This window comes from Perognathus longimembris, chromosome 17 (genome assembly GCF_023159225.1).
Source record: "Perognathus longimembris pacificus isolate PPM17 chromosome 17, ASM2315922v1, whole genome shotgun sequence".
In the NCBI taxonomy this organism is placed as follows: domain Eukaryota; kingdom Metazoa; phylum Chordata; class Mammalia; order Rodentia; family Heteromyidae; genus Perognathus; species Perognathus longimembris.
In genome coordinates this window covers 6,614,439-6,626,443 of record NC_063177.1, presented here as the reverse complement: position 1 = coordinate 6,626,443, position 12,005 = coordinate 6,614,439, and the positions used below count along the sequence as shown (strand labels likewise).

Here is a 12,005-nt window from a genome sequence, read left to right as displayed (position 1 = left end):
TGAACTCTAGGAAATGGAAATGAGAGTTTTTTCTTTGAAAAAATTCCACGTCCTTTTTTCTTTGTGTGGGACTCTTAGAATGTTTGTTTTAGTGATTATAAATCTAACATTTCTTTAGTGATTATTATATGCCAAACACTGTTCTAAGTTCTTTATGTTTATTAATTGATTTACTTTTTTTTTTTTGCCAGTCCTGGGCTTTGAACTCAGGGCCTGAGCACTGTCCCTGGCTTCTTTTTGCTCAAGAATAGCACTCTGCAGTTTGAGCCACAGTGCCACTTCTGGCCGTTTTCTGTATTTGTGTGCTGGGAAATTGAACCCAGGGCTTCATGTATACAAGGCAAGCACTCTTGCCACTAGGCCATATCCCCAGCCCCTGGGAGTAACAATTCTTACCTAATGTGTGTGTATGTAAATCAATTAATAGGGGCTGGGAATATGGCCTAGTGGCAAGAGTGCTTGCCTTGTATACATGAGGCCCTGGGTTCAATTCCCCAGCACCACATATACAGAAAACGGCCAGAAGTGGCGCTGTGGCTTAAGTGGCAGAGTGCTAGCCTTGAGCGAGAAGAAGCCAGGGACAGTGCTCAGGCCCTGAGTCCAAGCCCCAGGACTGGACAAAAAAAAAAAAAAAAAAAAAGAATTGTTACTCCCATTTTAAAGCTAAAATGGCACAAAAAGGGCAAATAAATATTCAAGAACCAGAATTTGGGGTATTGAATTTCTAAATTCACCACCCTCCCAATATTTCCTTACAGTCTCTTCCTAAAATCACACTGCAGAGCCTTATTCCTCTTCCTTCCCTCCTAACATATACTCTCTCCTTTTTCTTTTAACTGTTTTTTTTTTCTTTTGGTGTTTTCTTTCTTGGAACTGGGGATCAAACCCATGATATTGCACTTTCTAGGCAAGTGCTTTGCCACTGAGCTACATACCAGCCTGCACACTCTTTCTGCTTCTTTCTTTTTTTTCCTTCTGTTATGGGGCTTGAACTAAGGGCCTCAAGCTCTTCCTCTGCTTTTTCTCTAAAAATTGGTATTCTACCACTTGGGCCATACTTCCACTTCTGGCTTTTTCCTGGTTATTAGGAGAAGAGTCCTAAAGATTTGCCTATCCAGGCTGTCTCTGAACTTCAATCCTTACATCTCAGCCTCCTCAGTAGTTAGGATTATAGGCATGCACCATCAATGCTCAGATAGTTTGGTAGCTTTGTGTGTGTAGGGAGTGGAGATGTCCTGGGGCTTGAACTCTGGGTCTGGGAGCTGTCCCTGAGCTGCTTTTTCTCAAGGTGAGCACTTTACCACTTGAACCACAGCACCACTTCTGACTTTTGGGGGGTAGTTTATTGGAGATAAGCATCTCATGGACTTTCCTGCCCAGGCTGACTTCAAACCATGATCCTCAGATCTCAGCCTCCTGAGTAGCTAGGATTACAGGTGTGAGCCACTGGTGCTTGGCTACTCCTGTCTTTTGACATCACTTATATTCTGTATTTCCTTCTGTTCTTTGTACATGGTTATATCTCAAGACCTTGGTCCTTGACCTCCAACATTTCTCTTTGTTCGTTTATTCTTTTCAGAAATGTATGGAAATACTATCTTTTAGATTACTCTAATTCCCATCCTCATCTCTGACTCCAGTCCGAAGGCCAGTTCCAATGCTGAATTGCCACCTGATGACCAAGCCCTTCCTGGAACCCTAGTGCCAGAAGTCCCACACTTCTATTTGCGCTAGTACTGGAGCTTGAACTCAGGGCTTCAAGCTCTCACTTGACTTTTTCACTTAAGGCTGCCACTCTACCACTGGAGCCACACCTCCACTTCCATCTTTTTTCTCGTGAACTAGAGATATGAGTCTCTCAGATTTGTCTGCCTCGGCTGGCTTTGAACCTTCATCTCAGACTCTCAGTCTCTTGAGTAACTGGTATTATGAATGTGAACCACCAGCGCCAAGCTTAGTTTAATATCCTTCCTTCCTTTCTTTCATCTTTTTTTCTCCCTTCCTTTTGTTCCATCATTCATTTTGTCAGTACTGGGGTTTGTAGTCAGGGTCTCACACTTGCTAAACAAGCACTCTACCACTGGAGCCACACCTCTAGCTCTCAGCTTAATGCTTTTGTTTTGGCCAGTCCTGGGGCTTGAACTCTGGGCCTGGGCACTGTCACTGAGCTTTTGCACAAGGCTAGCACTGTGCCACTTGATCCATAGTGCTACTTCCAGCTTTTTCTGTGATTAATTGAAGATAAGAGTCTCACAGACTTTCCTGCCTGGGCTGGCTTCTAACTGTGACCCTTAGATCTCAGCCTCCTGAGTAGCTAGGATCACAGGCATGAGCCACTGATGCCCAGCTAGTTTAATGTATTTTTGTCACAAACTTACAGGAACAGCAGAGAAGTAAAACAACATCACAGACATTGTTCTTACATATAGGACAACTCACATAGGAAAGTATAGTAAGGATGGAGTGGGGGGTCAACTGGTAGAGCCTTTGCCTAGTAAGTGTGAAGTCCTGAGTTCAAACCCCAGTACCACTAACAAAACAAAACAAAAAAGTACTATGAACACCATTTAGTTGCTGTGATTCTTTTAAACATATATTTACAAAGAGAAATTTCATTGCAATATTTCCAGGCATGTATATAATGTATTCCAATCAATCTTCTTCCCATCACTCTTCCTTATTCACCCCCCCCCCCCTTCTCATACGAATTCATCAGATTTCACTCTGCTATTTTCTTTCTTTTTTTTTTTTTTGGCCAGTCCTGAGGCTTGGACTCAAGGCCTGAGCACAGTCCCTGGCTTCTTTTTGCTCAAGGCTAGCACTCTGCCACTTGAGCCACAGTGCCACTTCTGGCCATTTTCTGTATATGTGGTGCTGGGGAATTGAACCCAGGGCTTCATGTATACGAGGCAAGCGCTCTTGCCACGAGGCCATATCCCCAGCCCCCACTCTGCTATTTTCATACTTATAGACAATCTCATTCAATCATATTCATCCTCTTTCACCCTCCTTAGCCAGCCCCCTCTTTCCAACAGAGGCTGGGTGGGACATAAATTCTTAATTTTTATGAGACTGAATTTAGCTTTATTTTAATTTAAATTTTATTTTTAATAGTTCTTGCTCCTATCTTATTCAAGAAAGCCTTGGTCTTTTCCAAGGTTATAAAATTACTCTCCTATACTTGTCTTATAGACTTTCATGTTTAGGTTTTTAGTTGTTTGGAATTTATTTTTGTGTTATGAGGCATAGATGTGATTTCATTGTGTGTGTGTGTGTGTGTGTGTGTGTGTGTGTATGTGATGCTGATGATCTAACAGAGGGCCTTGCACATACTAGACAAAGGCTGTGCCCAAAATCACATACTCAACCCTACATTTTTGTTTTTGCCTTGTTTTTCCCAGATAGGTGACCATTTCCTCTAGAACCTTTTATTGAATAACTCCTTCTGAGCACAAATGCCTACTCAAGGTCTGGGAGCATGGTTGAAATGGTAGTGGTCTGACTAGAAAGTTTGAGGACCTGACTTCAAACACTAGCACTATCCAAGAAAAAAAAAGAAAAAGAAAGGAAGGAAGGAAGGAAGGAAGGAAGGAAGGAAGGAAGGAAGGAAGGAAGGAAGGAAGGAAGGAAGGAAGGAAGAAGGAAGGAAGGAAGGAAGGAAGGAAGGAAGGAAGGAAGGAAGGAAGGAAGGAAGGAAGGAAGGAAGAAGGAAGAAAGATTGAAAACAAAGAAAGGAAACTCGGAAATACTTGTGGTATCAGAAGAATCCCAGTTCAAGTTTTGTCAACTTAGGCAAAAAGTTCCTAAGACCCTATCTCAATTAATAATTTGGCGCAGTGCATCTCTCATCCCAGCTACACAATTTAGAGAATCATGGCTCCAAGCCAAACTAGGCCAAAAAGTTCTTGAGACTCTATCTCAATGGGAAAGGCTGGGCATGTTGGCACATGCCTGTCATTGACACCTATGAAGGAAGCATAAATAGAATTGTGGCCCAAGTCAGCCTAGACAGAGTGAGACCTTCTCAAAAGTAATCAGAGCAGCTGGGTACTCGTGGCTTGCATCTATAATCCTAGCTACTCAGGAGTCTGGGATCTGAGGACTGCAGTTCAAAGCCAGCCAGGGCAGAAAAGTCCATGAGACTCTTATCTCCAATAAACTACTCAGAAAAAGCTGGGAGTGGTGCTATGGCTCAAGTGGTATTGCACTAGCCTTGAGCACAGAAAGGCTCAGGGACAGAGCCAAGGTGCCTAAGTTCAAGCCACCAGGACCAGCAAAAAAAAAAAAAGGCAGCGCAAGCTGGACACTGGTGGCTCATGCCTAGTTACTCATAATCCTAGCTACTGAGGAGGCTGAGATCTGAGAATCTCCATTGAAGGCCAGGCAGAAAAGTCTGAGAACTCTATCTTCAATTAACCAGAAAAAAAAAAAAGCTGGATTGGACTGGAGGTGTGGCTCAAGTGATCAACCAACTGTGAGCAAAAGAACTGAGCAAATGCAAGGCCTTGTGTTTAGGCTTTGGCACCAGGGGGATAAAAGGCCAAATAAAAAGGGATAAGGAGTGTGACTTGGATAATAGAACATCTGCCTAGCCACTATAAAGCCCTGAGTTCACAGCTGAACATGATGAAGACAAAGAAGAAGAGCCTGGTCAGCCTTTAATCCCACTTCCATACATGCATAAGTTTCTGGCCCCTTTATTCTGTTCATTGATCAAGATGTTCATAATCTTAATTACTTAATAGGTGGTAAGGCAAATCCTCTTATTTTATTCTTCAAGCTATCCTTGGTCCTTTATTTTCCAGTATAAATTCCTTAATTAGCTTGACAACTTCCACAAAACAGATTCCATTGATCAACTTGGAAGGAAACTTGACAATAAATCTCTCAATCCACAAATATAGCATTTTTCAACATTTATTTCTTCAGGAACATTTTGTAATTTGCTCCACATATATTTATGCATTTTCATTAGATTTATTATGTTATTGTGCATATTTTGACAATATTACAAATGGCATTTTAAAAATTACATTTTATTTTTGAAGCTGTGTCCAATATTCATTTTTGTGTGTGCCAATACTGGGACTTGAACTCAGGCCCTCACCTTACATACTCATTTGGCTTATTTCGCTCTACCTATCACATGAGCCACATCTCCTCTTCCCCTTTTGTTTTTATTTTTTGCTGAGTAATTGGAGATAAGAGTCTCATGGACTTTTCTGCCTGGGCTAATTTTGACCTAAATTCTCACATCTCAGCCCCCTGAGTAGCTATGAGCCATCAGCACCCATCATATCCAATATTCTTACTTCAATTTTTTCTCTTTATTCTGGTCTTAGGGCTTACACTGAGTTGTTCCCGAGCTTTTTTGCTCAAGGCTAGTGCTCTACCACCTGAACCACAGCTCCATTTCCAGCTCTTTGTTGGTTGATTGAAGACAGGATTCTCATGGACTTTCCTGCTTGAGCTAGCTTCAAACTGTAATCTTCAGATCTCAGTCTCCTGAGAAGCTAGGACTGATTACAGATGTGAGCCACTAACCAACCTTACTTCAAGTTTCTCATTATTCTGTCCTGCTAGTCATAGATAACATACTTTCAGGAGGAGCTGGGGATGTATCTCAATGGTAGATTCTGTGCTTAGCATGCAAGAGTACCTGAGTGCAATCCTCAACACCAAAAACACCCTCTCATGCACACTGTTTTAACCTATCAACTGTCCTACACAGAGTGGCTCCATGACACCTGGTAATGACTCAGACTGCCATTCCTCTTAGAGGGTGGTGCTGGGGGCTCCTTCCTCCACCTCTCTCTTATTTCTCTTCTGTACCCTTATTCTTTCTATTTCTTCTCCAGGAAGCCAAGATCTTCCTCTCTAGTCATATCCTCCAAATCTCAACTTATGGAAGCCTGATAAAACCAATTACAAGAATGTTTTTCATTGATGATATACTAACGGATTTTTAAATCTATAATGAACTTTCACTTTTGGAGGGGGGGGGGGAGTCCTGAGATTTGAACTCTGGGACTAAGCTCTGTCCCTGAGCTTTTCTGCTCAAGGCTAGTGCTCTACTACTTTCAACCACAGCGCCACTTCAGCTTTTTTCTCAGAAAAGTTCATTGGGACTTTGAGTCTCATGGACTTTCCTGCCTGGGCTGGCTTTGACCATGAGCCTCAGATCTCAGCCTTCTGAGTAGCTAGAATTACAGGGGGTGAGCCTCCAGTGCCTGGCTTGTGAATTAAATTATTTTTAAGGTATGCAGCCTTATAAATGAGTGCCTATCTTAGCATGCAGCTGAGGGGCTAGACTTCAGCCATCATTCCCTCCTCCATCCAGTGCCTTTGTCAATAACCTCCACAATGGTACAGGGGTGCAAGTAGTGGAGCTGAACATGATTCCTTTCATCTCATCTTTGCCTTTCACTGTCCCCAGGGCTTAAAAGCCAACATGACACGCCTGTACCAACTGATGACAGAACCACAGTTCACCCGGTGCATCAGACCTGCCAAATATAAGAAGCTGCTGTTTGCACTCTGCTTTTTCCATTCTGTGTTACTTGAACGCAAAAAGTTTCTGCAGCTTGGCTGGAACATTATCTATGACTTCAACGATTCTGACTTTGAGGTTAGTGCTAATCCCTCAGCCCAGCCTTCCCTCCTTCCTTCCCTCTAGCCCCCATGTAGGAACAGCAGCTGATAGGAAACCTGTGTTAAAACTCGGAAGGGGTGCCTTCCCCATAACTGTGTGGGGGCTGGGCGCTTGGGTTTGGACCACGCACAGGTGTCAGAGAGCCTGCTGAGACTCTACCTGGATGACTATGAGGAGACCCCCTGGGATGCACTCAAGTACCTCATTGCTGGCGTCAACTATGGTGGCCACGTGACAGATGACTGGGACCGGCGTCTGCTCACCACCTATATCAATGACTATTTCTGTGAGCAGGCTCTGACAACAACTTTCTACCGGTGAGGGCTTTCTACTGGTGACACTGAGCAGGGGGGCCAACAGTCCAGGTGGCAGGATTGGGGCTTGGGGGGAAGTGACTGAGGATAGAATGTGAGTTTGAGAGAAGACAGATGGGAGTGGAGGGTTGGGAGGACAAATGGGAGGGGCATAGGGACCTGGGTCATTGAGGCCCATGTGCTGGAATGTGCTGACACTTAGGCTGTGGTTCTTCAGGTTGTCTGTTTTGGAGACTTATTTCATTCCCAAAGATGGGAGCCTGGCCTCTTACAAGGAGTACATCAGCTTGTTGCCTGGCATGGATCCCCCTGAGGCCTTTGGCCAGCACCCCAATGCTGATGTAGCTTCCCAGATTACTGAGGCACGAACCCTCTTTGAGACTCTGCTTTCTCTGCAACCCCAGATTACACCCACCAGGGCCGGCAGCCAGAGCAGAGAGGAGAAGGTGGGAGCCAAGGGGTCCCTGGGCGGGGGAGGGAAGTGCTGAGGAGGGGCGGGCCACACTCAGGGCTCTAGCCCCCCAGGTCCTTGAGTTGGCTGCTGATGTAAAGCAGAAGATTCCAGAGATGATCGACTATGAAGGGACGCAAAAGCTGCTCGCTCTGGACCCGTCCCCCCTCAATGTGGTCCTTCTGCAGGAGATCCAGAGATATAACAAGCTGATGGAGACCATCCTGTAAGATGGAGTGGGTACTGCAGAAAATGGAAGGGGGCAGAGGCAGGCCCTTCACCCTTGGCCAGTGCCATTTCTAATATTCTACCCACCTCGTTCTACTTAGGACCTCACTGACAGACCTAGAGAAAGGTATCCAGGGTCTCATTGTCATGTCAACAAGCCTGGAAGAGATTTTCAATTGCATCTTTGATGCCCACGTTCCTCCACTCTGGGGAAAGGCAAGATTCCATCACTCTATTCTTCCAGTGTTGAATACAGAGCTTCCTTCTCTCACCTCTGACTTCGTCTTCTGGCTCTAAGGGGCATATAAGAATGTGCAGGGGTCTGGGTTTGTGTGTGCTAAAACTGAGCTTTGAAATCAGGACCTGGGTAGTGGTCTTTAGCTTTTTCATTCAAGACTGGCACTCTACTATTTGAGCCACAGCTCTACCTCCAGCTTTTTTGTGGACCATTGGAGATAAAAGTTTCATGGACTTTCTGGCCAGAATTTCCTGCCGAAGCTGGCATCAAATCTTGATCCTCAGATTTCAGCCTCCTGAATAGCTGAATTACAGGTGTGAGCCACTCACACCTAGCAAGATCTTGGCTTTGAATCCAGCCAGGTTCAAGATTGAAATCTGGCTCTGCCATACACTAGTCATCTCTGCACAAATTACTAACTTATAGATGTATTCAAGGCAAATTGATAACCTCCAAAGGATGTTTCAAAGATTTCACTACTGTACATTGCATAGTAGGGGCTTCATTAATGATGCTTAGTTTTTTAAGTCAAGGATCCCTAATCTAAAAACGTTAAACACTCTTTAAGGTCTCACTTATTTACCTTTTGCTGTACTGTTTTTAACTCAGGATCTCGTGTTTCCTAGATACTTTACCACTTGAGCCATGCCCCATGTCCTTTTGCTCTAAGGGTTTTGTTGTTGTTGTTGTTTGTTTCATTTTGCCAGTCTTGGGGCTTGGACTCAGGGCCTGAGCACTGTCCTTGGCTTCTTTATGCTGAAGGCTAGCACTCTAACTCTTAAGCCACAGCACCACTTGTGGTTTTTAATGTTTATGTGGTGCTGAGGAATCAAACCCAGGGCTTCATGCATGCTAGGCAAGCACTCTACCGCTAAGCCACATTCCCAGCCCTCTAATTGTTTTTGATATAGGACTCCTACTAACTTTGCTCATTCTGGCATCAAACCTTGATAGCTGGGATTATAGCAGTCAACTATCATGCCTGACTTGAAACATTTTTTTTGTATTCTTGTACTGGAACTTAAACTTGGGACCTCAACCTCAGCTTTCTTGCTTATTGCACTACCACTTGAGTCACACTTCCAGTCCAGCATCTTACTGGTTAATTGGAGATGGAGTCTCTCAGACTTTTTCTGTCCAGGCTGGCTTGGCATATTGCTTCTCCAGCTCTCAGCCTCCTGAGTAGTAGTATAGGCATGAGCTACAGGCACAGAGCTGAAACTTTATCAGTACTGATTAGCTGCTTATATAAGGCGGCTTCCAGTGTGACATTTCCACTTGTGTATACAATTTATCCTGATAAATGTCTTGAAACTTTTTGAGTGCAACATGAACATCAAAAAGCTTCAGATTTTGGATTTTTGGATTATGGATCCTCAACAAAGTATATGTATCAAACTGTATGTTAATCATCCAAAATTCCAAGAAACTCTGACTTTGGAACACTTCTAGCCCTGAGTATTTCTCATAAAGGATACTTGCCCTGTACTGGTGTCATTAATAAGTAGCTGCCATTTTATGCTTCTTTCCTGAGAGTTGGCTTCTTTTGTGTGTGTGTGTGTGTGTGTGTGTGTGTGTGTGTGTGTGTGTGTGTGTGTGTTTTGCCAGGTCCTGGGGCTTGGGATTCATGGCCTGAGCACTGTCCCTGGCTTCTCTTTGCTCAAGGCTAGCACTCTACCACTTGAGCCACAGCGCCACTTCTGGCCTTTTCTATATTCATGGTGCTGAGGAATCGAACCCAGGGCTTCAAGCACACGAGGCAAGCACTCTACTACTAAGCCACATTCCCAGCCCCTACACTACTTTTAATTTTCTTTAAAAATTATTATTATAAAGGTGATGTACAGGGCCTGGGACTATGGCCTAGTGGTAGAATGCTTGTCTCGTATACATGAGGCCCTGGGTTCAATTCCCCAGCACCACATATACAGAAAACGGCCAGAAGTGGCGCTGTGGCTCAAGTGGCAGAGTGCTAGCCTTGAGCAAAGAGAAGCCAGGGGTAGTGCTCAGGCCCTTAGTTCAAGCCCCAAGATTGACAAAAAAAAAAAAGGTGATGTACAGAAGGGTTACAGTTATCTACTAACACCACTTCTCACAGCTGTTTCAAGTGTTGAAGATAAGGGTGTAAATGCCAGGTGGAATGAATGGACCCATGCCCTGCCTCCTCCCCCAGGCATATCCATCACAAAAGCCACTGGCTTCGTGGACTCGTGACTTGGCTCTTCGTGTGGAGCAGTTTGAACTATGGGCTAGTCGTGCTAGGCCTCCTGTGCTTTTCTGGCTGTCTGGATTTACCTTTCCCACTGGTTTCCTCACGGCTGTGCTGCAATCGTCGGCTCGCCAAAATAATGTGAGCACCATTATGGGATGTGAAGGAGAGGGCATACTATGAATGGATATTTCCTCTCCTCTCTGGGCACCTCTTTCATTGTCACCTTTGACTCTTAGATTTCAGTGGACAGCCTCTCCTGGGAGTTTATCGTTTCCACTGTGGATGACAGCAACTTAGTGTATCCACCCAAGGTGGGAGGCACATGAGCTTGGGCTTTGGTAAAAGATTGGTGGAGTGTGGAGGGAGCAAAAGTGGGAAAGAACTGGGGAGGAAGGAATGGCCAGGAGTGCTGTAGACTTAAGATCACCAAACCTGCACTCATCTCTCCCCAGGATGGTGTGTGGGTTCGAGGCCTATACTTGGAGGGTGCTGGCTGGGACTGGAAGAACTCCTGCTTGGTGGAGGCAGAACCCATGCAGTTGGTCTGCCTCATGCCCACAATCCACTTCCGTCCTGCAGAGAGCCGCAAGAAGAGTGCCAAGGGTAGGGCAGCTCTCCCAGCCCTGCCTGCCCCTCTTATTTTGGATCCTAACTCATCTTTGGTTCCAGTCCTCAGTTGCTCCCAACTGGCTCTCCAGGGTCTCCAGGGTCTGATTTCTTTCCTTTACTTTCCCCAGGCATGTACTCCTGTCCCTGCTATTACTATCCCAACCGAGCAGGCACCTCGGATCGAGCCTCCTTTGTCATCGGCATAGACCTTCGATCAGGGGCCATGACATCTGATCACTGGATCAAGAGGGGCACTGCTCTACTTATGAGCCTGGACAACTGAGGAGGCTTCCTCTTCTTGCCTTCTTTTGGGAGTGTTGAGGACTCAAGACTGTTAATGAAATCCTACTAAGGCTGGACCTTAATCGGGCTTTAACCTTGGCTGAATCTGAATCTGAATCTGGCGGGTGATGGGGTCCTGGAGATACCTAGTACTGTGAAGTATAAAGGTGGGAGAGTTGTACTGGAGCTCAGAGCAGTAAAGCATTTGTGACCCTAAACTCTAAATCTCAATGGAATGGTGGTAATTACGTGGGGGAGGAAGCCTGGACCTTTCTTAGAATACTGGTGAGCTACTACCCCAAGAGAAACTAGAGAGAAAGTGAGGGTAGGAGAAAGACAGAGACATGGAGACTAGAGAAAAAAAAGAAAAGGGGCTGGGGATATGGCCTAGTGGCAAGAGTGCTTGCCTCATATACATGAGGCCCTGGGTTCAATTCCCCAGCACCACATATACAGAAACGCGCTGTGGCTCAAGTGGCAGAGTGCTAGCCTTGAGCAAAAAGAAGCCAGGGATAGTGCTCAGGCCCTGAGTCCAAGCCCCAGGACTGACAAAAAGAAAAAAAAGAAAAGTTCTGCGGCCTCCAGAGGAAAGGAGGCGTGGCCTTGAACCGAAGGGCAGGGACAGTGGGGCATAAAGGTGTGGCTAAGTCTCAGGGCGGGCTTACCTTGGAAGAGAGCGGGATCCGAATGGAATAGGAGTTTGTCAGCGGTCGAGGATGGATCCCACGCGCCCCACCCCGAACCCCGCCCGGTGCCCCGCCCGGCCTCCGAGTTGGGCGCCCACCGCCGGTGGCGGGCGGAGCCTGGAAGCGGGACTCGGCTCCGGGCGGGGCGGGGCCGCGGAGGGGGCGGGGCGGGGAGCAGCAGGGGTGCCAGTGTTTGTGTTGGAAAATCCAACTGCGCCACGGGGCGGAGCGGCCCCCCCAACCCCAGCCTGGGAGAGGGGGGGCCCGCTGGACCCCCAGGAGACCCTGGGGAGCCTGAATACCTGGGACTCCCAGAACCAGGTAACGGGCCGC

At 46.0% G+C, this 12,005-nt stretch overlaps 1 protein-coding gene across 3 annotated transcripts in view; it reads left to right on the top strand.

Annotated features, from left to right (window-relative positions):
* Dnah2 (dynein axonemal heavy chain 2) overlaps positions 1 to 11,295 on the top strand; it is a 128,465-nt gene extending 117,170 nt beyond the window's left edge. For all 3 annotated transcript variants that reach the window (XM_048365884.1, XM_048365885.1, XM_048365886.1), the window contains 9 exons: positions 6,437 to 6,628; positions 6,785 to 6,969; positions 7,184 to 7,412; positions 7,492 to 7,643; positions 7,747 to 7,861; positions 10,057 to 10,233; positions 10,332 to 10,406; positions 10,548 to 10,698; positions 10,833 to 11,295. In XM_048365884.1, the coding sequence (XP_048221841.1) occupies positions 6,437 to 6,628; positions 6,785 to 6,969; positions 7,184 to 7,412; positions 7,492 to 7,643; positions 7,747 to 7,861; positions 10,057 to 10,233; positions 10,332 to 10,406; positions 10,548 to 10,698; positions 10,833 to 10,987 (1,431 nt within the window). In that variant the 3' untranslated portion in view covers positions 10,988 to 11,295. The remainder of the gene's footprint in view (positions 1 to 6,436; positions 6,629 to 6,784; positions 6,970 to 7,183; positions 7,413 to 7,491; positions 7,644 to 7,746; positions 7,862 to 10,056; positions 10,234 to 10,331; positions 10,407 to 10,547; positions 10,699 to 10,832) is intronic.
* Positions 11,296 to 12,005: the final 710 nt, after the last annotated feature.